At 43.6% G+C, this 25915-nt stretch overlaps 1 protein-coding gene across 4 annotated transcripts; it reads right to left on the bottom strand.

Moving 5' to 3' along the window:
- Window positions 1-762: 762 nt before the first annotated feature.
- Window positions 763-25886, bottom strand: IQCB1 (IQ motif containing B1). Of its 4 annotated transcripts, none has more exons than XM_027796459.2 (14): window positions 24987-25617; window positions 24002-24164; window positions 22201-22330; window positions 19878-19971; window positions 18724-18823; window positions 18182-18354; window positions 15448-15560; window positions 14238-14347; window positions 9372-9514; window positions 8798-8946; window positions 8216-8344; window positions 7679-7835; window positions 6343-6572; window positions 763-2094 (listed from the first exon to the last, which is right to left on the bottom strand). In XM_027796459.2, the coding sequence occupies exons 1-13, from the start codon at window positions 25093-25095 to the stop codon at window positions 6343-6345; spliced, it is 1800 nt and encodes a 599-aa protein (XP_027652260.2). In that variant the 5' UTR covers window positions 25096-25617; the 3' UTR covers window positions 763-2094. The 4 variants fall into 4 exon arrangements, with proteins under 4 accessions (XP_027652260.2, XP_005244310.2, XP_055667866.1 ...); XM_005244253.4 differs by lacking the exon at window positions 763-2094 and adding an exon at window positions 25766-25886 and having other exon boundaries at window positions 6062-6572; window positions 24987-25255; XM_055811891.1 differs by lacking the exon at window positions 763-2094 and adding an exon at window positions 25636-25749 and having other exon boundaries at window positions 6062-6572; window positions 24987-25255.
- Window positions 25887-25915: the final 29 nt, after the last annotated feature.

A 25915-nucleotide genomic window follows, 5' to 3' on the forward strand; every position in this document is an offset into this window, starting at 1 on the left:
GCTGGAAGGGCGGAGGGCGGCAGCACGGCCGGTCCCTCGCCAAGGCCAGCGGGACCCCGGCCTGACCCGCCGCGGCCGGGACGGAGCGCGGGAGGCGGCTCGGCACGCCTCGGCTCGGCACGGCTCGGCTCGGCGGCCGCCCGCTCGCCCCCCGCTCCCCCGCCTTGCCTAGCGTGCCTGGCGGATCCCGGCCGGGCGCGGGCTGGCTCTCGGCTCCCTCCTACGGTGCCTGGGATCCCTCGTTTCCCACGGCCGGCAGCCGGTCTAGGCTGCCCCTCGGCTGCCCTTAGCAGCAGGTCCAGGCTGCTGTTGTCCTAAAGCCAGCGTGGCCCGGGTGACTTTGGCCACTGCCTGCCCCCATCAGCCCCGCGGGCTTCCACGCGGGATGGCACCTCGCTGGGACCAGCAGAGCTGCTCAGGGAATGAAGCCCGAGTGATGGTAAAGCCTCCGTCTGTCCCTGTTCCTGAGCACAGAAATGAGTTGTATCCTGCACTTGCAACTGTTTTATTTTAATTTGCTATTTTAGGGGTAGGAGTGCCAGCGTGAAAGCCTCTTCCCTTTCAGATACTGAGGATTTGGCAAACTTAGCGGTTGCTGTCATTGTTTGTAGGCTTAAGTGTTGCAGTTCACTGGCTCTATCATGTAATGCTAGATTGAGCTGGGTCTTATTATCCATCTTGTATGCGTGTGTGTTCATCTTGTTCCAAACAGACAGGTTCTGTATTGGTGAGACATGTTAAATGAGGTTTTCCTGATCAGAATTGCTCTTTCTTGGTTTTATTAAGTGATCAAGCATAGGCAAAGACATTGTTTCTGTTCAAGGACATCATTAAACAGAGAAAAACTAAATCCTGCAGAGAACAGCTGAATGCGGAGAGAAATAAATAGCATGGCAACCCTAAGCTTTTCCTGTGTTCAACATCTGACTATACAAATGCTTTTTTTCCTTCTGGGGCCCGTCAAACTCCCATTTCACCTTAGTAGAAAGGGATTTCAGTGGCACTGGGCTCACACAGCATCCTCCACTGAAAGCGGTTAAAACAAATTACAAATGCAACATACAAAACCTCCTCAGTAAGCCTCATCTGAGAGAGGAAAAGCCAGAGGCAGAGACAGAACGTGCTCAAGGTCACAGAGGAGTTCTCCAGCACAGCTGGGGAAAATTGCCAGAGTTACGGTGTCCTGACCTTGGTCCTCACCTGCCAACTTTGTCATTCCGTCCTAAGGCGGCAGCAGAGTGAACCCAGCCCTGCCTGCAGGTTCAGGGAAGGCAGCGGAGAGGGGACGGGAGGCACCTGCTCTTTAGTTCCCCTTGGTAAATCTGGGCCCGTGTATCACTCATTTAGTAAACAAATTATTTTGGTTCTTCATGGTACTCCAGGATGCCTGGAGGATGCCCCGCTGTTACTGTGCTACAAAGAAGGATGGTAAGGAGAACTTGGAGACCTATTGCGATCATCTTTGCAGCTCCACTACAAAGAGCTGCCTCCTTTTCTGACATGTGCCAATTTATAAATAGCCCCAATTCCACTACTTGGAGAAAGCTTTCGTTTCTCCTTGTACTTGCTGTATGTGATACTCTGCAGTGGAGAGCAGATATTTGTACCCGATTCTGCTCCCATGGAAATCAGCAGTAGAAGACTCAGAGACGAGAGGTGAAATAGCATCGCAGTTATCTCCTGTCCTCAGCTCAGAGCTCCTGTTACAGCCAGTCTGAAAGGCCAGGAGACACCCTTGGACTCAGCAGCGCAGTCTCAAGCACACGCCTGTGTCTCTGCTGGAGGTGAGCATCCTGTTTGCAGAGTCCAGTTACAGCTAAAGCTGGGGAAAAAAAGGATCTGTCTGCATAAATAGGAATTTTCCTCAATTGCAGGAGCCAGCAGAGGACACTGCTTTGTCTCCAGCTCTGAAAGGGCTGAGTGATCTTTTTTTCTGTTCCTTTTGCTGCCTTCTTCCTGCTCCATGACTCTGGTGGCACTTTTGGCAGAATAGTCACTGTCCCTTCTTTTTTATCCATATCCATCAGAGGATTTTGTTTTCCAGGTTGTTTGTTACTGCTGAAGCTGTAGCAATAACGCTCCTGTATAGCTTTACTTAAGGGAGGGAAGAAACAAAACCACATGACAAATTGGTCCAATTTATCACAGCAACAGAAACCTGCAATTCAGCTAAATCACCCCCACAGGCCAGCTTAGACGGTGCCAGTATTTAATGACCTGAGCGCTGCTGCCTTTGCAGCTCCAGCTTCACCTCTGCCCCTCTTCATGTCACAGCGTGCCCCCTCAGGTTTTGCGCTTCACCAGTGGGGAAGGGCACCCCAACGCTTCCTCTGGGATGAGCAGGCTCTGTCTTCAGGCTGCTGGGGCAGGGCTGCTTGCTATCTATCCAAAGTGGCACAGCCCAGACCTGCTGGACATCACCACATTCTGCCCCTTGTCCTACCTGGCTGGACCACCTGTGTTGCCCAAGCTCCCAGCTTTCTGGCCATGCCTGTGGTCTGTGGCAAGCAGACAAGCAGGAGCAGGACTGGACCCATCCCAGCTCATGGCCTCGCCTAGTCTTTTTTTGGGTGATCATATAACCCAGACAGGACTGTTCACCTGGTAGCAGGCTGGACATGGCTTCTGGTCAGCTGTCTACATCTGTTCCCATTATTCAGAGAAGGACTTTTTACAAGGACATGTAGTGAGAGGACAAGGGGGAACAGCTTTAAACTGAAAAGGGTAGACTTAGATTAGATATAAGGGAGAAACCCTTCGTTATGAGGGTGGCAAGATGCTGGCACAGGTTGCCCAGAGAAGCTGTGGGTGCCCCATCCCTGGCAGTGTTCAAGGCCAGGCTGGATGGGGCTTTGAGCAGCCTGGTCTAGTGGAAGGTGTCCCTGCCCATGGCAGGGGGGATGGAACTAGATGATCTTTAAGGTCCTTTCCAACCCAAACTATTCTACGATTCAGACAGGAGTATTTTATTTGAGAAGGAGCTGCAGTGAAATAAATAACCAGTGACATGTCCTGCATGTGGTGCAGGAGGACTTGAAAAGAGGATGAGCCAAGCTATGCCAGATCGCTCCCACCCATGAGCAAAGGGGCGCAGCAGGGGAACCCAGGGATCTCTTTTGCTGGCCCAGGCTCCAAGCTGGCCACAGCATCTGGCATCCGAAACCATGTCCCAGTTCTGCCCCGGCGTGCTGCAGTGGCTCCTTTCTGGCTTGATCTACCTGGGACAGTAACGGGAACAACTGACAAGCTATACAGTTCTAGATGGCTGCAGGCATGTTTCCTCATGGCTCTTTTGCCTCCGTTTCCCCGGTCTGTAAAATGGAGAGGAGCGAGATGTCCTGGTGACAAGCACAAAGTAAGAAGGCGCAATTTTATTTATCAGGGCAGTGGCGGGGCAGGGGAATTTGTGCTGCTGGGCTGGTAAATGACCCAGCAATTTGAATTCTTCCAGCAAGATCGCACCTTCCACCAGCATCTCTGTCCACTTAACAAACCCCATTATCCAGCAAATTGCATATTGCAAAGGGGGAGTTCATTATCCACTCCAATGGCAGTGAGTGGCAGAGGCCATTACAATAAATGGCTTTTTGGTAAGATGCCTCTACAATTCACTTGGTATTTAACACTGGCCAGGGGGCTCATCTCTTTACATAAAGTACATTAAGCAAAGCACCTTTGTGAGCATCCCCCTGCGCTAAAGAGCTGTTATAATGAGAGTGATTAGGAATAAACATAACAGCAGAGGCTGCTGTCTCAAAATAGTTTGGGTCAGTGGCTGCACAGCAGAGGGGACTATGATGTGCACAGAGAACTCATGGCTTGCTGCGGGCTCATCCAGAGACACTGGGCCTTTTCCAGTGCCAGAGCTAGGCAGCTGCTGGGGGGTAGTTTCCATCCCCTGGAGTGCTTGGGGACTGCCCCCAGCCCCTCCACCCTGGTGGCTGTAGGGCACCTGTCTCGTTTACGGGCACGCCCTAAAACTAATAGCAGGGCTGTGCACAACAGTATGTAACTCAACAAACACAAGCAAGTGCCCTGGCAAATTCTGAATTGCTTGTTCCACCAGTTAAATCTCCAAGAAAGGAACTGAGAGCCAATTCAGTGCCTTCCAAATCACAGCTCTGTTAAAAAAAAATTAACATAGAGCATGGCTCTTCCTCTTGGCAGCTGTCCAGTTATTAATTTCAGTGTATCAGCTGCATTTGAATGGGCTTGGGCTTCTGCCCACTATTTCTATTTATTTGTTTTCCATTCATCTCTGCTAAAATTAAAACTCAAAACCTTCTAGAGAGAACTGAAAACAAACATGCTGAACCAGTATTGCTGCCCACATACAACTGGCAGAAATCACATTTTCCTCCTCTGCAGTGAGGTAAGATCTAATTCTTTCAGCTCTCTGGGCTTCTCACCTAAAACATAGCACAGGCATCTACAGCACTAGCTGCAGCCTTGAATTCTCCCTGCTTCCTGGGCCCATCAGTAAGCAGCAGCCTTTGGCCCCCGACTATAGGTTTTTACTGTGTACTGGGTCATGACGACTGCAGAGGCCCTGTGCTGGAGACTTTTCTGGATTAAACAGCACCTGCATGGTTTAAGAAGAGAGAGCTGGTGGTCCAGATGGTCACTGAGGCTACAATCCCATATAACAGTTTGGACTGTGCCCATGTTACAATGCACTGCACTGGCTGCGGCAAGAACTGCATGTTTTAAGGGAAAGAGGCAGCCCTAGGAAGCGCTGTGAACAGGACAGGCAAACAGGGCATGGCGTGGCACCTGGTGCAGCAGCTGGCACAGGGGGTGTGTGCAGGGAAGGTGCTTCTTCGAAGGAGGGTCATTCCACTGCTGAGTGGGGAGACTTGAAGTACACATAATCCAGCAACTGACCAGCTGCACAGGTCAAAGGCACTAATCCTATCTGACCCTCAAGGCAGAATGGTGGGCACTGCTCTGAGAGCCAAGGCTGCAGCTTCGGCTGGGGGGTCTGCACCATCTACCTCGATGGTGGCCGATGCTTCCACGTAGATGGAGCTCCTGAAGGGAGAAGCTGCTGCAGACCTCAGACCTCGACCTTTCCCCTGGGGCAGGCAGCAGACCTGCTTACAAAAGGTGTGCCCAGGTGAAGGACCTGCTGCAGCAGGTGGCTGAGCTACAGGAGGCAGCGAGGAGGCTGCATAACATCAGGGACAGCTCGTTCTGAACACAGTCTGCAACGGACCCACGGCCAGACAGTCAAAAACTCCCCCACTGGCACACACAAAAGGGGGGGGGGGCAACAATGCAGAAAAATGGAAGCTTGCAACAGCAAGGACCAGCAGGAGGAAGAAGCTTTCCCCAAAACATGAGGTATCCTTGCAGAACTACTTCACCACTCTGCTGGCTGGAGGAAAGACCCATTACATCAGGAGAGATGCTGGAGCTGAGCAAGGCAGCTCGATCTGCTCCCCATGTAACAACCAGCACAATTAAGAAAAGGCCACAGGTGATAGCAGCAGGCAAGTCTCTTCTGCGGGGTACAGAGTCACCCATTTGCTGCCCTGACGTGCTCTCCAGAGAGGCACGTTGCTTACCAGGGGCTTGTATCAGGGATGTCACTGAGAGACTGCTAAGTCTTGTACAGCCCACTGACTTATCTGCTGCTGTTGTTTCACGTGGGCACCGGCGATACAGCCAGGAGCAGCAGTCTGAGAAGTATCAAGAAGGATTACAGAGCCCTGGGAGCAGCAGTAAGGGACTCTGGAGCACAGGCAGATTTTTTATCAATCCCCCCGGCCAGGCTGGATGGGACTTTGAGCAACCTGGTCTAGTGGAAGGTGTCCCTGCCCATGGCAATGGGAGTGGAACTAGATGAGCTTTAAGTTAACTGGAGTTAGCCGTTTTACCCTTCCGTAAACACGCAGCCTGCCTAGTGCTTGCTTAACTTCTTTCTTATTGGTGTCTTTCTGAACACTTCTTTATCTCAAAGCACATCACCTGATAAAACATTTTGCTATAAAAGCCCAAGCTTCTACAATAGCATGATTCTTTATGCATCTGTGTGCAAAAAAGAATTGAAAAGCCAAAGTTTATGAACTTACTTTTAAAGTGACACAAATTACAAAATATCCTCATTTACAACCACAGTATTTAAATCCTATTTGCAACAGCACAATCAATAGGATCTAACTGCTGATGCACAGCAGGAGATCCTTAATATGACAAGCGAAATGCACTAAAAGAAAGCTTTGGTTTTTTTCAGTGCTTTGTCTTCAAATTCAAATGTTTTCCTTCCTTAAAAACACACACAAATGAATGCATAGTGCAAGGCATGAGTCTGGTTGAGTAAGAAATTTTTCTGCTGGTTACCTAAATGGATTTCCTTCCACCAATAAATAAAGTCCCCAGTTCTGCATTTAGGGCATCATCAGGAATGACATCATCCTCTGTAAACTCATCTCCAAGCTTCTTCCACCATGGGCAGTGAGTGTATTTCAGCATAGTGTTGTGGGATTGTCTTGCCTTGGTAGCTACAGGGACTGATCGACTCATAAAGACATCAAGATCTTTTTCTGTGGTCTCTGCTAACCTTGGAGCATCTGTAAGAAGAAAGAGAAAGATCTTTCTGCATGATGTTTGCGGTTTTACAAGTATTTCAAACAAGAAAAGAAGGAGCACCACCCTCCCACTTCCCACTCTCCTAGGTCACTCCTTTTCCCATGCTGGCATTACAGTTTTATGGCTGCATGATAAACCTGACTGGAGAAGCAATCCAAAATATGCCTAATCTGAGAAAATAAATACATAATGGGGGAGGGATAATAAGGCAGGAAAGCAGGACTACTTCATTCAGATGCAGTGGTGTCATCCACCAAAATGACTTCTTGTGAAACTATGATCTAAGAGAGAGAGAGGAGCTCCTGGTCACTACTGCTAGGTAGCTCCTGGCTACTGTTCCTGGCGCAGGGTGACATCAGCATAGTGCTTCCACTGCTCTGGCACAGCAGCACTGTGTATTCCCTGCCTGGGGGACCCAGCAGAGTCTAAGAGTGTGCTGCTGATTTGCCTGTTCAGGGAGCATTGAGCTGCAGTGACACAGCATGTGACAGGAAAACAATAGAATTCAGTAACTTGCTGGATTTTGTCCGGCTTGGGTGCTCTCTGGTGGCTGCAGTTCGCTATTCTCACTCTTTCACTCTGGGTTCCTTGTCTGGAATTAAAATAGCACAATAGCAAATTCCTTTCAAATCAAGTGAGGCCAAAGAAAATGAAAACATGACTTGGAACTCATAGCTCAAAGATTTCCCTCTCTATCTGGAAGAGGTGAGTGTCTCAATCAGTAGCTTGCTTACAACACAAGAAAACAGAACAAAGCAGAACAAATGTAGAAGAAGAGGTTCTGCGAGATCCCCTTCTTAGAAATTTTACTGCCTTTTACAGGGCCGTTGCTTTTCTTGTGAATGTATCAGAGAGGTACTTTTAGCAGATGAGTAAGATGCTCCTTGAAAAGCAGGTATGTATACTTAACCAATTGCAACACTTGGATAACGTCTAACAAAGCCTGAATCTCAAGACAAGGCATATGGCAAAGGAAGAAAGATATTTCAGTTTTTAAATGAGGCTTTGCCACTGTTCCCTCTAATTTTCTTTCTAAATTAGTTTAATCCAAATGGTTATCAAAACTATGACCAGAGCGGTCACATACTCATTAGCAGCTCCACATCAGTGTTGACCTGAGCCAGTAACGTCTCTCTTCGCTGTGCTGCTCTCTGATCCAGTCTGTTCCTCAACAGGAACTGTGCCAGCTTTTCCTGGGCCTGCATATGCAACTCTTTACTCCTTTCTTCTGACATCTGGGAAGCCTGGAGGAAAATAAGAGTTTATTACCATTAGGAGCTGGCTATTTTAAATCCTTTTTGGGGGAGAATATTGTCTAAACAAGGAATGAAAATCTGTTCTTAATTGTTAACTTGATAACTGTGCTTCCTCTGCAGCTCTCTCCAAAGCTATCCATCATCAAGTATATAAATTTTCTAAATACAGTTTGCTTTGACCCTTTTAATTAGATTAATGGTTAAAATCCCCAATATCCTAGTGCCTTGCTGTCAAACAAGCATGGTTAATATATGCATACCTCACATGGATTATCTTTATTGGAATTTATGAAGCTGAATATATTTCATACCTACAGTATTTTATGCTGCATCATTAATGAGAATTATGAAATGACTAAGAAACAGACCGGATGCAATTTGATGTAGTCATCCACCTTCTGCAGCAGAGCCAGTCTCCGCTCATCAGTCAGTGCCTTGGGTTCTTTCCAAGGAGAGAGAGGTCTCCTCCTCCTTAGTTTTTCCAAGAATTTACAAGCCTTTGTAAAGAACATATAAGAATATGACAATCACAGACAGGACATTTGTCTTCTCGCTTTGTCTGTAATCAATCAGTGAAAAAAAAGTTTCAGTACTGCATCTGCTAAAGCATAAATTTAGCTGTGATGCTGAAAAGACAACATACAATGGTCAGCATGAATACTAAATAGCAGGTAAGAACACTTATCATAAAGTACTGACTCATCTGTGGTATGCCGAAATTCCAACCTTAGGTTTCAAAGTGGCAGCTCTTATATTTTAGTTACAAGACTGTAAGGCTTTGTAACCTATGCAAGGTTTAACTTGTCTAAGCAACTTGTGGCTCCAGATTATCATCCCTTGAATAATTTTTTAATAAATTATGGCTACATTGACACTAAGAGAACAAAAAGAGCTTTCTGAGGAATCGTAAAAAGTCCTACCTAATGTTAGAACAAAGTATATATACTTACTGCTCTCTGAATGACCACAGCTGCTTTATACTCCTTAAGAGATTGTCTCTGTTGATGAAAATTTCTTCTTGCTCTATATCCTCGCCAGAATCTCTGGATAGTTAATGCTGATTTCTCCTCCATTCCCTCCATGTACTTATCTACCTGACCTACAAATGCAACAAAAATCCAGTTATGAGACTGTGGGTTGAGATCTCTTAACAATTTACATTTTTAATTCAAAAACTAGATAGTACTAAAAAAGCTTGGTGCTATCAGTAAAAAACCTTTCTTCATCCAAGGTGTGCTAGCTATGGGCCATGTCTCAGAGACTCATAGGTGCAAAGCAGCTTTGCAACCCAAGAAAACTGGGTCTCTGTTTCTCCTACACCATTTTGGAGGCTGCAGATCTTGATCAGCAGTTCTGAGCCCCTGTAGAATCAGCACGTTCTCTGTCAGATAACTGGGTCAGGAGGGAAGACAGTAAGGCTAAAGTGCAAAAAAACCTACAAGATTAGGAAATAAATTTGGGGAAACTGTTCTTAAGGAGACCCAGACAATTTAAACTTCTGATACAGTTTAATATAAATCATACTGGCATGGATTGTTTCCAGTAAGGCCAGCTGTCTTTCATGGAAGCGTCTCATGGCCCTCTGCCTCTGAAGTTTCATTTGCAGTTTTAGAGCCTCATCTTCCTTCTGTTTTTTTAAATGCTGCAACTCCTGTTCTCGTTTAGCTCTGCAATACACAAATACATTAACAATTAGCTTCAGTTGTACATTTCTTAAAATTATCTCTCTTTCTGTTAAATGGTTCAGCACTGAGGGAGAAAATCCACAATATAATCTGCCATCCCAGCTGTTGGCTGCAAGACTACACCAAGCAACAAGAAATCATCTGCAAGCTAACAAATTACCACAGTATCTACAGCCACAAAAAATTCTGAGCCAGTCACTCAATCTGGGATCAAATCAAAGGATATATTTTCACTTAGGATAAAGTTCTAAGGACCCTGAAGGGAATGATGCTCTGTATGGGACATTCACAATCCGCATGAATGAGAACAACAATTTTGAATCCATCATCGGGGAGATAAAGCAAGATTAGCCATCTGATCTAGTACACACCTTTTCCAGTGCACCCACTAGCACGCATGGCACCTGCTTTCCATAATACAGGCTATTATTTTTGTACTGACTGCAAGACTAGATCAGAATGCTGGCTGCTAAGGCTCACCGCTTAACTTGGAGGGATTTTTTTTCTCCAGGAAATACAGACTGACACATTTTCTCCATTGACTTTGTTCAGAGACACTAGTGAAGAATTTTATTGCAAATTCTTCCTGATCTGTACTAGTTGTAATTTGACATTAGGACGCTGCCTCTCTGTGCTTGGCACTGGAAAAGTCCCAGCAGATGTTTCACAGATGAGACAACTGAAAACTCTGTTAATGGCCCTGGAGTGTTTAAGCTAGTAATAGCCTGTATATCCATTATACATACATTCATATATCAATAAAGAGACTAATACATTAATACTAAATTTATTGATGTATTATTACTATAATTACTGAGACCACTTCAACATGGTCTCGGCAAAACATGAGGAGCTGTGAGCTAGGACCCCCCTTCCCTTCACTACCCCTTCTCATCCCAATGGACCTGACCTCATTAGCAGCTTAACTTCAGACTTCATGAGTTCACCCCACAATAAGGTGTGATGTTACTCTTCCTCTTCTCCTATCGCAGCACGATCACTTGCCCACTCAGGACCTGAGTACGCCCACTAGGTCCACTGCCCTGAGTTCTGCTCTCCTCTAGCACTTTTCCAGGGACAATGAAGGGAGCATGTTAAGCACTAGTAAAGAGAACAAATGGACAACGCACAGGCATAAGGCATGCCAGAAAAGAGGAAAAAAAAGGCCATAGACTAGAACTAATGTCCAGCAATTTTGGTACTGCTGCATGTCACATACCTTTAGACTCACAGTACTATTGAGTTATTTGTGTGTTTCCCCATTGCTAGTATAAATAAGCTGCTGTTTTCCCACTCCTACTTTCCCCTCCATCTCTGTAACTGAGTGGGGAAAGATGGGATGGAAGCTATTGTGTAAAAAGATGCACTGGATTTAAAGATCTGGTCCTAACTGATAGAACAGCCTCCACCACAACCTGAGAGACTTTAATCCTTTTATGACAGTAATGCAGATGTAAACCGTGCTCGCACATCTGCCTACAGAGACAGATCACGGTATCTGTGATTACGTCAGAATGGTCTCAAGGAAACTAGAGGTTTTCAGCCCACACATTTCCACGAATTAAGATCTGTAAATCTTCACATTTTTAATCCAGGTAGGCACATATTATACTTCTAAGTGTAATGATGTCACAGCATCAAACAGGACTTATGATGACATTTTCTTGATAAAACTATTAGTAATTTTCCCTAGAAATTTTTATCAGCTCCACTAGGTGGAAAACTACAAGAACATTTCATGAACTTCTCAGATGTGCATCCGTGAAACTGCCAACAGTGTCTGTCAGGTATTTAAATGTTTCTTTGATATGTATTCTTTCCTGTGTAGTCTGCAAAACACATGCTCTTCTTCATTCTCTGTTCCTCCTAATGGTCAGACACATTTGTTTGCACAAGACCATGCTGTGACAGGGAAATGCCTCTGAACAGAGCAAAAACATACCCAGAGCATAATCCAAGCTTCCTTCAGCAGTTCATGGCACAGATCAGCCTCCCTCTGATCATCTCTTTATATACAATGGTTTCATTTTTGATGCATGATTAATAAAAATTATTGTCATTTTAACAGTTGTACAATTAGCTATGTAACAGTGAACTAACTTCAAGGACAGATTACAGGCTCTAATATCCACTGAGAAGACATTTCTGAAACCACAGTTTCAGAAGTTTATAACTCACAGAGTTTAAGATCTTCCACTGCAGCTGCGAGTGAAGTTTGGAGTTTCAAACTCAAGCAGTATTTAGCCACACTTGTTCTAAAATAAATCTGTGAATATAACCAAACCCTGACTGTTAAAAACTAAAAAGTACTCTTGAAAACTTTTCTAAAGTCACGCTTACAGTAACCCAAACACTATTTTTCAGCATAACACTAAACTGCAGCTTTGAGCTGGACAGAATAAAACCCAATACTGGAGCTGTAGTTACATGGGGACTTACTAAGCCATAAGCATGCAACTATAAGGACATTAATACATTTCCATTTCCCTTAATATTAAACAAACACATTCAAAAGTCCATTTAAATGACTCACGAACTACTTAAGAGGCACTCACTAACACAATGCTGAAAATATGACACAAGAAAGTCAAGTAGCTTGCTGACAGCCTCACCACCTTTCCCTTCTGCTTTACAATGTTACATGTTAGCCCATCATCCAAGTTTTCCAGGCTATGTTTTTTGCAAGTTACTTGCAAGGTGCCTGATGAGGGCAGGAATATTGGCTCAAAGTGTATGGTGAAGTAAAAACAGGGACAAGGATGTCATTCTTGGTGTTTCAGCTGGAGCGGCTAGTGGCCCTCAATACACAGCTTGCCCCAGCAAATCTTCCAGAATGTAAGAATTACATTCTAGATGACAAATCATAACCGCCTGCTTTCCAGGTTGAAAAAACCTGCTGTGGAGTCTGAACTTGATTTAGATCCCTTAACCTACATCAAATTCACACTAGACTTCTCAAAAGACTTAGCCTAACGTGCTAACATTACTGCTGAAATTCTTCTTCAAGCAGGACAAGTATTATTTATGTAGCTTCCTCCTCCTGTGGTACTCCAAGTCAGAGGATACAATTTCTAGGTCACTGAAGCGGCTCCACTTCTGAGAGTCAAAGATTTCAAATATTAATGAAGAACAAGGTCTTGCAAACACTACACTGAACAAGTACTATGGGCCTTGGTTTCTGCAGCACTCTGGCAAGGCAGATTGGAAACTCCAGGACAGCTCCACAGTCAATTTATGGTGGAATTTTGTGTCAAGTTAACTGTGAACCAGTTGACTGTTCTACCATCAGTACATCACCTTCTAGTGCTATTTAGTGCAATCCCATGCTACAGTGTGCTGTGCTTTTAGTTTTCCAGACGCTATAAATTTTTACACAGAAAACATATAAAAGTATCACAGAAGTAAGCTTTTTCATGGAGAAGTTTGGCAGCTGGGAAAGGGACAGTTGGAGCTTTTGGCACCAGAAGTAGCAGTTTGGTACTGCTGGAAAAATCACAGTTTAGATGTTTCTGCTAAAAGAAACTGTAGTGAGACAGCTCACGTTGGCATTACATTACCTTTATGTTTCAGAAATAACAGCTGACTGGAAAAAGGCATCTTCAAGATGAAGGAACTCTTGGGCAGCCCAAACTTACACCCTGGGACATGGGACCAAATCCTCAGGGAAATTATTTCCAGGAAGGACAGGAAAGTGAATGGGAACAGCCAGTATAGACATATCACAGGCAAATCATGTTTGACCAGCCTGATTGCCTTCTGTGATGAGATGACCGGCTCTGTGGACAAGGGGAGAGCAGTGGATGTCATTTTCCTTGACTTTTATCAAGGCTGTCATCACAGTGTCCCATACAGGGCAGGGCTGACACTCAAGAGGAACCTCCACAAATACAGAAAATGGGTCAACAGAAACCACATGAAGTTCAAATGGGAAGTTCTGCACCTGGTACAAGATAACCTCATGAACCAGTACAGGTTGGGCACTGACTACCTGGACAGCAGCTCCAATGAAAAGTACCTGGAGTTCCTGGTGGTGACAAGTTGAACATGAACCTTGCAGTAACAAAGGCTAGCTGTGTAGTGGGCTGCACTAGCAAAAGCAGACAAAGCAGGTCAAAGATGATAATTATTTCACTTTACTCTACACTCTTGAAGGCATAGCTGGAATAATGGTCACACTACTGCCCCCCCACCCCCCCCAGTAAAAGACAGATACTGACAAACTGGAGGGATAGATGCTGTCCAACAAGAATTAGGGCTGCTATGGAACGTATGATATACAAGGGCAGGAGATGAGATGGGTTTGTTTAGCATAAAGGAATGGAAATTGATTTCTGTCTTCCACTACCTAAAGGAAGTGTTATAGAGAAGACAGAGCCAGACTCTTAGAGGTGCACAGAAATAGGACAAGAGGCAGAGCTGTAACAAAGAAACTCCCACTGGCTCTAATGGAAGAATTCTTCACAAGGCAAGTCATCCAGCACCAGGACAGGGACCAAGTGCAGTGGTGGGATCTCCATCCCTGGAGACCTCCAGAACTGGATACAACCCTGAGCAGCTGATCCCACTTTGAGGCTAACCCTACTTCAAAAAGGATATTAAATTAGATGACCTAATTTTTTCCTGTCACTCTGTGACCTGAGAAAAACCAAACCAAACCTTATTACATTCTTCTCCTTAGTGCTTTTTACAAAGCCATACTGTTTACCTGAAGCTTCTCTGTAAAGTGGTCACTGCCTGGGGTAGTTTTTTCAGCCTTTTCCTTGTCTGAAATCCCCTCCACATAGCCTGGATTATACAAGCTGCTTGATGCTGCCTCTGAAATTAATAAAGCAGTTGGTAGAATATTTTCTCTGCATATAAAACCCCTTTATTACTGCTTGCATATCTGGAACCATCTCAACATTGGACCAAACACCATCAGTTTTCAAATGCATCAAAATTCAGTATTTGTAACAGCTTGGAGAATTTAAGGTCTCATAAGGCAGTTACGATCATGAACCCTGTACTTGCTTCAAAGGCACCTAACCTAATCATCTGAATTGATGCTCCCTGTGGTGAACAAATGACTCCACAGCACAAATATAAAATACATATTAGCTGCATTAATCAAGGTTAGAAATTTGTATTTAAAACACCAAAGCACTTGATACTTCAAGTGGTGATTCAATCAAAATACCTACACTAGACAGGACAGAAAGACAAGTTTGGAGAATTAGCAGCAGAAAAAAAATGTTACATTTGCAGTATGATCAGAAGTCACTGAAATGCAAACATGGAAAAAAAATCAATTCTATTCTTGAATAGATTTAAAAAACACCCACAAACAACAAAAAAAAACCCAAACACAAAAGACCCTGCTCTGTTGAAGATTAAAGCAGGTCTCTACAAACATAACTCTGATTTCCTTTAAAGTATTGTCTCTGAGAAACCTGCATGCAAAATTTTAAGACATTCATAAAACACATATTGTTTTGTTTATTGGGAACACAGCCCAGAAGGTATTCTTACTGAACATTTCCTCTATAGGCCTTAATTCTGTGTGAATGCTGCTTAGAATTCACAGATCTAAATCTGTAACACTGATGTGAGAAAAGCAGATACAGTTATTTTTGTTTTGTAGTTATCACAATAAAATCAATTATTTTTCCCCTACAGTTGTACAGAAATCTATGGTCAGCATGCAACAGAAAGTCAATCCTTTGAGACATAGTCCCTTCATCACTTCACCATTTCATGATGTCTTCAAAAATGATGGAGGGAAAAAGAATAATAAATGGGAAATTTAAAAATCCATTAATGAAAAAACAACACAGACTTTGAAAAGTGCCAGAGTGATACAGTAAATCCATTTCAAACATACATAAATCACATGTAACTAGGGCTCCACAAACAAAAGTCTCATTAAACTTCAGCACCTGTATTTCTCCTTTTCCATTGGATTGTTCCAAGTATAGTAGGTCCAAGAGTTGACTGAGATCCCCATCAAACCCTTTGCCAGTCCACTGCTTACTTAAAAGCCCTTTTAATCCTACGAGAGAAAGAAGCAGCACATGATACTGGCCAAGGTGAATTTTTCTTTTCAGCATTTCAAAGTAACAATTTTCAAGTCAAATATCAAATCTGATTCTGTATGCAAAGGAACACTAGAGCCGAACACCACCAGTCATCTTTGAGTTTCAATGCAGAATATTATCAATTAATAGCTAGTGCTCCAGCTATCACAGAGAAGCATTACAGAGTGAGTGTAATCTTGTATGTCCAGGTCACTATCTATTGTGTCTACAAAACTGGCAGTTAAATTATCAATGTACTTTCAGAGTCTTATCAGCGAGTCATTGTCAGGTACTAAAAGGATGTAAAGCACCAGGCAAGTGCTAGGTTTTATTAGCACTGCTTTCATATTTTTGATAATACAATTTATTTATTTATAACTGGAATTCTTTGATGTCTTATCTGCATAGCATAGTCTGTGAGCACATTGTGCATCCAATCCCTGAGACAAAACAGCTTTTTAGGTCCACAGTAGCTAAAAAGCACACTAGTGCCCCCCTCACAACACATACACACTCCCTGTGCTGCACACAGGACACAAGCAGACAGTAACACATGCTTTTTGGCTTTTTATCAGATAAATCCTAGGCCTTGAGAGTATGCAGGGAGCTGGAAGAAAAAGGAAGAAGGGCCGAAAGTAGACGTGTGTTTGGATAGTCTCCCAAAGAACTGCAGATTCAAGTAACTCTTCCATCTTCAAGTCGTTCTTCATAAGCATATTCATACACTGGACAACTACAACACTCATACATACCGGGTCTGGATATGGAGCACAAAGTCCTGCATGCAAACAGAAGACGCACCTCCATTCTATCATACTTGCACCATTTTGGAAAGTCAATGACAATTAAACACTTCAGGAAAGAGACAGGTGAGACTTCAAATGGAGTGCCCTAAGGCTGCCTGAGCTTTGCAAAAAGCATGTAGCCTGGCTACACAGGGCAGTTCCCTCAGAGACGTCCTGTGGGTCTGACACAACCATTTGTCAGTTTCTGTACAGCCTACACAGCCGTATGCAGCTTTCAGCTACTAATGGGGGTATCTCAAGCATGCCTCTCTGATGTGTCAACCCATGCAGACAGAAATGCCAGGCCCTCCAGGAAACCTGACGTAGTGACTGTGCTAGTCTTGGAGACATGAGGTTCAGGTGATGTCCTCACCTCCACCAGGCTGCCTTTACTGACAAAAAGCTCGCACTGAAGTACCTCATACTGGCAACAGCTGAGCCACCGTGAAGCCAAGCTACTTCAATGAGATGGCCAGATGGTGGAAAAGCTGCAAGGCTTTCTTTGTTGCTGTTATTCATCAAACTATCTAAAGGATTCCAAAGCCTGAGTGAAAACATAAGGACTCTTAACTTGAAACAAAAAATAGAGGGAAAAAAAGTGATAGGTTTTTTCTCAGTGGAAACAAGAAACATGTATGGAAGAAAGATGAAGAGTCTCTAAATAACTGTGGCATATTGTGATTCTAGAGCAAAATACAGCATAGTCCTTTAATGGAGACTTGCACCTCTTCAGACAAGCCAGCATTCTATAGCTTGGATGATCAGACCATCAGAGCAGCTTCACAAGAATCCACAACGTGCCTTAGGCATGTTATACTTAATTTCACACTAAAAGGAAGTCCTTCTCCCTCAGTTCTGTTCAGAAAAGCACGGCAAGGCTGCCCATTTGGTCCAGAAATTTGTCTGGCTGGCACTGCCTAGTAAATAGTCAGCACATGCATCAAAAAAGGGAATTGGACCTTTTTGTCCAGCATACCCACTTCTCACTGTCCTTGTCCCTAAAGGACTGAGCCTGCTCACAAATAGTTTTCACCACCAATGACATTTAGAATAAAAGAAGACCTGGCAAACACCAAAGCCTCTTAAGTGTCCATGGGCATGACGGACTAGGGGGTTTCCTGGAGCTCCCTCCTAGGCTAGAGACAGAAACATTAAACGGGACACCTCATTAAATAACGAATAAAATAGAGCAAATGATATGTATGCTGAGCCTCCTCATCTAAAGCATCAAGACAAAACAATAAACTCATTTCATTAATTCCTGGGAAGAGTTCATTCCAATCGCTTGGATATCAAAAGCAGTCAGTCCCCAGTAACAGGACAGCACCTATCACATGAACAGGCCTGGAACAGCCAGGGTCAGAAGTTGGCTTTAAGTAAAACTTTCATGTTTATGGATTAGTGAGCCATCTGCACACTGGCAGATGTCTGACACATGGCTCTTACTGCGGCAGTAAGGCACCCTGCTTCTAGAATCTCTCAATATCCAACCTGCACAGGAAAAAAGATGCAGAACATCACACAGAAAGAAGTAAAGCCCATCTGCCTGGAAGTGACAAACAGCAGCTTTAAGAGGCAAGTTGCCACATGCAGTCCTTAATACACAGAAGAAAATAAATCTAGGAAACAGAAAGAGGTGTGGCACCTTAAACTACAATGAAAATTAACAGAAAAGAAGGAAAATCAACACCACAGCACTTCAATTTCCATCTGTATTGGGCAGCTATTGAACAGAGATCGGACATCTTTGTGGTTTTTTACAGTGAATTTAAGAGGAAGCTGACCGATTAGTACCATGCATGTTTACAAACCTTTGTAGCGAGCTGTGAGTAACTTCACAAGCTGCTTGCAAAATTTTGCCACCAACAATAGCAGTTTCGTAGCAGCATTTCCCACGACAGGATTGGTAGTAGATGAAAGCTTATAAACAAGTTCATCCAAAACAGAGTGAAGGGTCTCTTCATCAACCTGATACAAGACAGAACTTCAAAAAGAAGAGGAAAAAAAAAAAAAAAAAAGGGGAGATGGGATAGAATTGAAGTGTTAATTACAAACGATAAGTTTTTTAACAGTGACTTATTTTTAGATATGTCAGGCACTCAGCAAGCCAACACCCAGCAAGCTGGACCAGCAATCTGATTCAGGCAGTACTACTGCTTCAGTCAACTGATTCCCATTCCCACAATTTAACAACAAGATGAAGAAAATAGCTATTTTTTTCTGTTTCTACAACAAAGACTAGGAAGAAAAAAACCCACCACATATGTATATGAAAAAAGTTCTATTTTACCAAGCAGTAATGAACTGAGTTTTAAATATAAAATTCAGAAAAATCAATTATATGAAAACTAACCTATTGACCCTCAAAATATTGTGTAAAACAGACATCGTTATAACTGCCGTTTCAACATCATCTGTTATTAACAACTGCAGGAAGTGATCATTTTGCAGTACTGCAAAAAAACAAACACAAGCAAACAAGAAATCACTCAGTCAGAACCAGACTTGAAAATACCATAAAACAAATGAACTTAATTATGGAACATAAGCCATAGCAAGAAAAAACAGATACTGTTTCTGGAACAAACTCCCTCTTTTATAATTTTTACACTTATACTGGAATAAGAAACTACTTCAACAGCCAAAAAACATGTTGAGCCCTGTTTTTTCTGCCTTTGGATATCCCTCAGGCACTGGTGTTGCAACGGAATAAAAGCTTTAAAACCTTTTATGTTGCACTAGTACCAGTTGCTTATTACAACAGTGGAATTATCACTAGGGCAACAATATCCGGAAAAGATAAGGACTTTAACCTTGACAGTTTATTACATGAGGTTTATTTAATGCAAGTCCACTGATGTCATTAAAGTATGATCTTTTTTATTCTAGTGTATCACTGTCTATATATTTAGTAATTTTTCTGGCCATATGTCTTTTTAGTTACGCATCTTACCATCATTAGGGTTTTGGTCTACATTAGAAACAAAACCAAATTCTGCTTTTTAAAATCAATGTGATTAACATTAACTTAATTGAAAGCTTATTTTGGCAAAAACTGTATAGTGAAGTTTGTTAGGCATTTGTAAAATTTCCTGGCATGGTGACAACTTCAGAAATCTGTTTTCAAGTCTATCCACTTTTCAGGGCCAGCAATGTGCTCTGGTCAAATTTCTGCATGTTAATCACACACAGGTAAAAAGATCAACTGTATCTTATCAGAAAAAAAAATATATGGGTTTTTTAAGATATAGAATTACAAAGGGAAATGACAGGAAAAGACTTTTAATGTTTGTCTCAAAGACTAGAAGGGCAGCTCTTCAGTATTTCCCTTTAGTCGATCTTTTCCATTTTAGATATTGCTATTTCTGTTGAGTGGACTACTTTAAGAGTGATAACATCTACTGCAGTTTAGAAAACTAGGTAGAAATTAGCTTAAAAGTGATTCTTGATACCTGTAGTTGCCATAAATAAATGTTCAGGTGTTTTATGGGTTTACTTTTCCCTTACCGCACACTGCTAGTTGAAGATGCCCACCGAACAGCCAGCAGATGGCATCAGTTACTGTTCGGAACCAGTGTAAAAAATCTTGTTTTTCTTCATCCTAAACAAAAGAGAAGTAGGTAAAAGCATGTACAGGTGTCTTCACTGAAGACTTCAGCTTGCTGTAGTGAGAAGGTTGGTATGCTTCAGGGATGTGGAGACCAAAACTCCATCAAATTCCCAAATGAGGTTGATGAAACTGTAGGAACCAGTCAAAAATAACCAATTTGCAAGTCCTTCAAGGCCAGAGATCAATACAGAAAATCTAAACATGCTACAAAAAGCATCCATTCCTTAAGAAATCATACTAGAGAGCGAGAAGTCTTCTTTACTCCTTAAAAAATATTTGATAGCTTAAGAGGGCTAAGATGACAAATAATAGCTCAATACAAATGCATCACAGATTTAATCTATAAAGTGGGAATATATTCTTTAAGATTAAAGCGCAGCAAAAAGGGGTACAAAGTGGCCAAGGACACAGTTAAAATGGAAGAGATTCCTAAAAACTGGTATGGTGAGGCTTCAGAAGCACCTCCTAGTCTGAGGTCTGTGAGCAAACAACAAGTGACTACGAAGCTGAAGTCTGATCCATTTGCCAAACAGACTGTTATGTGCTTGCCTGTGATAACACTGGACTGGTAAAAATGACCAGGAATAATCGAGGTCTTTAACATGTGAACACACATACAGATGTGCAGTCCAGAGACTGTATTGCAGGTGCAAGCCACAGGAAATGTAAAATCCTGGTGTGTGAGACAGCAAAGGACCTTTTGGTAGCACTACATTGCTGACAAATGGTATAATGTGGAAATATCAGGCCAAGTGCTTTAATTGAGCCTCCACAAATGAAACTCTGGAAAGCCTATTCCTAGATCTGTGCTGCAAGTCCCAGCCATCAGTCACACTTCAACTCTGTATTTGCTTCTTACTGACAATGAAAGATACAAAATCACAGTAATAATTTAAGCTGTAATATTATCTGTCCTGTGTTTTGGCAATATGTCAGTTTCTGAAAGCTATTTCAGTACTTCCCTTGACTTCAAAGACTTGTACAAAAAGCAAATGAGGGCAGAACAACCAACAAATCTCCACTGGTAGAGTGGGATTTCCAGAGTTCCACTGAGCAAGCACCAAGTCTGGGTGCCCAGTCACCTCTGAGACCACAAGGTTTAAAAGCCAAAGTACTAATTATAATGTAGACTGCATTTGCATTCAAAAGAAATCTTTGCCCACAAGCATGACTCAAGTTGCATGTAGGCTGAGACATAATAAGAAAGTGTGGGGGAAATTACATATTGCGGGTAAGACTTGAGTCTCCTGGGACGTCATTCAGGAAGCTTCCTTCTTAAGTACTAAATGCACTTCTGAAGTATTGAACTAACAAAATAACGTTACTATACTGATACTTTCTGAGAATTGGCTGTGTTTGTGTTGTCCATCACAAAACTCTGTAGGAAAACTTTGACCAAGTGCAAAAAGCCAGTAAGCCAAGAAATTAGATACTATGGGAAAAATGGGGATATTAAAAAGAAACTCAGAATCCATGAGGTTGGTTGTTTAAATTATTCGTGGGTTTAATCTGTTGTTTTTGTCTTGTGACTCTGGAACTCAGAATGCTTCAAAAGCACAAGGGAACCTAGATGGGTAAAACCCTTCTCTGCAAAGGGGGAGAGAAATGTGAGAAAGTGTTCACATCCACAAAATCACAAAGTCTGCCTTTGGGGTTCCCAATGTGCAGGTTCAGCAGCAGTGAGTATTTTCAGATTTTTTTGCCAATTTCATGGCAGAAATTGTATGGCAAAACAAACTTCAACAAATACAATTTAAAATCTTAGATGTCCTAAACCTTTTTTGTAAAGTTGAACAAAGCAGTGGGAACAGAGCCATTACAAAGACTGAACTAATTATATGCAAAGTTAAAAAGACACTACCATGATTGGGATGCTGCCTTTTGTTGTAAGGCATTTTTTTTTCTATCATACTGCTCGAATTCTTCTAACCTACTTGCAATGGCATTCCTTCCCCCTGCCTTTAAAAACTGCAAAAAGTAGTAGCCAAACTCTCTAACAAGCCTATGGTAACAAAACAGCTTTGCACATGTAATGGACCAAATCCTCCACAACCACAGATTTCAGTTTCAAAGCTCGAAGGCTTAAGAAAAACTACTGTAATTTCTGGAAAACAAGTTTTCATAATACAATGTCCCTAAAATAATATCCTACTCATAGAGTATGTAACCTTGGAAAGTTTACAGAGGTTTTCTGCTCTTTTAAGGATGAAATTTGAATACCTTCATTGCTCGGATAAATCGTGCCTGCAAGCGTCTTCCCAAAACCAGCAGGTTGTCTATAGCTGAAGGAAGAAATGTCTTGTAAAATTCCTCAGGATCTTCTTTCACCTCTAGTCCTACACAGCAACGACTGCAATGGGGGGAGGGGGAGAGGAAAAAAAAAAAAATCAACCCGAATAGTTGAGGGCCTGTTTGAACAGTTTTGAATGAATGTCACGTCATCGGAGAAGAAATGCTTCACTGGCATGGGACAATTCAACACTAACAAGTTAACTGCTGTGACTGGCTCCAAGGTAGCTGCCTCAAAAGGAAAGGGAATCACTGGCAGGCTGGAGACAGCAAGTATATTACTGCGTATTATAGCCTGTCTTGGTTTAAAACACATCCAAAGCACATTCTCTCCTTTAGCTTCATAGGATCAGTTCAGGCTTGTTACACATGCAAGGGAAGGGCTCCGATGGTCATAAAGGAAAGAAAAAAACAAAAGGCAAAACAGAAAGGTAGACAAAAACCTATCAAAGGAAGCCCAATGATGAAGGAGGTGCAGATCAAGCAAGGAAAACAGGTATAAAAGAAATATTACTTACTGCAAAGTTTTGAGCAAGTCTGCCTACAACTTTCCCCTAACTGAGGGATACACGTGGGCTAGAAATCAGGTCTTCAGACCTCAGTTTTCTTATATGACTCGCTGCAAACATGTTGGTCATTTCTGGAAGAAGTTCTTTTTTACAAGAAACTGCATGTTTTACAGCTGGGAAGATTTTCAATTCTCTACTCCGCACTGATACTAGTGCAACCAAAAAGTCTTAAGTTTTATGAATTTTGCTTTCTAGATAGGCTTTGTTAGCTTTTTGTGAATGCACATGCGTAAAGCTTTGCTTACCAAAGCCCTTGGAAAGCAAATTCCAGGCACGAAGCCGAGATTCATCTAGTTACAAAATGACATTTTTATAGCTAAAATAAATTTCAGTTTTCTCTGCAAACTGAAATAGCTTACAGGAGATGATTTAAGTATCACACAATTCTGGTGATAAATCTCACATCTCTTAGTGAAATTCCTGGCATTAAAAATTCATACTGCAGATATAGCATAAATAAGAGATTGTTGCCTAATTGCTTCATGCCTTAGAATTTTGCTTCATAGTTACGCCAAAATCAAGTGCAAGTTGGGGAAAATTTAAAACTTATTATTTTTCCTGACATCGAAAATTGAGATTAGATCACTGAGGATTTGAGTTTAAAGTTGTCTTATTTACTAGCTATGAATTAAATTTAATAATGCCATTCTCACAATATCACTACATCAAGCTATCTAGTCTGTATGAATGTATGAATTGTGTCCTCTATTATGTTTAAAATGGAAATAGATATTTAAAATGGGTATATTAAATAGAGCCAAGCCAAGGTATGAGTCAATCAGGTTGACGATTTTAGCAAGATGAAATTTTAAGTACACAAACTTTTTAAAGTAACTGCAGTTACTTTACTGGGTAAGCAATTACTGGGTAAGAACTGTGACACTGATGAGTACTGTTCACAAAAAAAGGTAAAGCCAACACAAAAACTGTTCCCACCAGTTTACCCAGCTCAATGAAACACAATTCGAATGAATTAAAGGGGACCAATTAGGCTATGCCTGACCCCTCTGCTCTTGACTGCTCCCTGCACTTTAACCCTGGCCTTTCCTGAACAACAAGCCTTGTTCTGGATGGGAGCCAATGTATTACAGCTTGAAAAGAAAAAAGGCAAGATGAAAGGCCAGAAAGAAAACAAGAATACAACTTACTAGCAATTTTTTTACCTTAGAATCTCTGCTAGCTGGGTAGCAGTAGCCCAGCCACCACACAGTCGAGAGTGGTCTTGTCTAAGGACCAGCAGGCAGTATCGAGTAAGATCATAATCATATATATCTTGCTTAATTTTTTTTGATTCTTCAGATCCCAAGGAGGCACTATTTAAAATTCCTGTGGGAAGAAAGCAGGAGGGAGACAGAAAAGCATAAGATTCTAATGTGCCAGATACTTTTTTTTCTTCTTTTTCCGAAACGTAACTGGAGTATGTGTACACAGAGCCAGGATTAAGGTAATTCTAAAAGTGCTAACATCAGCATAAAGTATTTTGTCAGCATTTTTCACTCATACAGCTAGAATCCATTTGTTAGGTGATATGACAATTAGGAAGGATAGCTACACTTCGGTTTTTACATTTTCTCGTTACACATTTAGTAGTAAAACATACATCACTTGGGATATAGCCCATTTGTATGAATTTCCTAGGCCAGCTAAAACCACAACCGCTGTGAAACATATAGCTTCCTTATAATTACATCCCAGTTTAGAACAGGACCTAACTTGTTTCTACCGTTCCTGTGAGCAGTGGCTATGCAGCAAAAGGCAAGGCAGGGGGAGTCACACGGGAGCTTGCAATTGCACTTCCATGTCAAGAATTAAAAATCGAAGCGAGCACTCGGACCCTCCACATAAAAGCACCGGGGACACGATCTGAGCAAGCGCGAGATCCTTGCCCACATCAGCAGGGGCTTACAAACAGGGTGACAGCTGATGAGAAAACACATCGTTTCCAGCTTGTCCCCAGCTCCTCCTCACCATTGCCAAGCCAAATGCCACCCAACACCACTCCCAGGAAAACCCGAATTATCAACCTCAGCGCTTCCAGCCCTGCCACAAGTGTTCAGAGAACCCTCCTATATTTAAGCAGGCAGAAGAAAGGCGGCCTGTCTACACTTCTCTACCCTATCCTTTTATTTTAGAAACGGTGTTAATTACCCTTTAACTGCAGAAGCAGCAGGGGGATGTCCTGCTCGCTGCTCTCGGTGACCTGGGCAGCCAAGGCCAGCACCTGGGGGTCCGCAGCCGCGCGGGGCGCGCCGGCCATGGCGGCGGGATGGCCGCGACCACCGCCTCACACCTCTCTCCCCCTTTTGAACTGCTCCGGCGCAGCCGCGGGGTCCTTAGGCCGCTACGTCCGTCAGCCGGCCCGCTCCTGCACCGCCGGCTGGGAGCTGCCGCTCCGCGGGGCGCCTCAGGTCTCCCCCCTGAGGAAGGGAACGGACATGGAGGAAGGGCTGTCGCGCTCCCTCGCGTCGCCTCTCGAGGCCGCGGGACCGGCTCTGCCGGCAGCGCAGGGCTCCGCTGGAGCGCCCGAGAGAGGCCCCGCGGGGCGGGCGGGCGGGCGGCCTTGCTGCGGGCCGCCGGCGTTCCTCCAGCCAGGGGCGGAGGGGGGTGGAAGGGGCCGCGGACGGGCGCTGCCCGCCAGCAGGGCGGCGAGGGAGAGGTGCCCTGTCCCACTGGGGTCGCCTTGGCGCCCCCCCGGCCTGCGCGGGCGGCAGTCCCGAGGCCACCTAGCTCCCAGGAGCGTGGCCGCCCGCAGCGCTCTGTGGGCAGCGCCCCCCTCCCGCTCCCCGGCCCCTCTCACCGCCGCGTGGGGGCTCCCCCACTTCGAGGCGGGGGGACTGGAAGATCGAACCCGACGGCTCGAACCCGCCCGCTGCTCCACACCCCCCCCTCCCCTCCCAGCTGTGTGGTCGCGGCCGCTCCCCACCAACCAGGGCTCTCCCCTGAAGGAGGAGGGTGTCATTTGCATATCCGCGTGCGGGCTGGCGCCTCCGACGATTCCACTCGTGGAAATGCACGGAGGGGCCGCCTGGTCGCCCAATCCAAGACCACGCTGCCCGTGACGCACCGCCCGGAGGGGC

The sequence above is a fragment of the Falco peregrinus genome, chromosome 8 (assembly GCF_023634155.1).
Source record: "Falco peregrinus isolate bFalPer1 chromosome 8, bFalPer1.pri, whole genome shotgun sequence".
In the NCBI taxonomy this organism is placed as follows: domain Eukaryota; kingdom Metazoa; phylum Chordata; class Aves; order Falconiformes; family Falconidae; genus Falco; species Falco peregrinus.

Coding starts and splice junctions, on each gene's coding strand:
- IQCB1 (XM_027796459.2), bottom strand. CDS start 25,095: ATGGCCGGCGCGCCCCGCGCGGCTGCGGACCCCCAGGTGCTGGCCTTG. Junction 8,947..9,371: donor ACTGGAAACAATCCATGCCA/GTATGATTTATA, acceptor TTGCATTTGTAG/GTCAGGTAGATAAGTACATG. Junction 6,573..7,678: donor TGATGTGGAGCTGCTAATGA/GTATGTGACCGC, acceptor TTCTTCTTACAG/ATGCTCCAAGGTTAGCAGAG.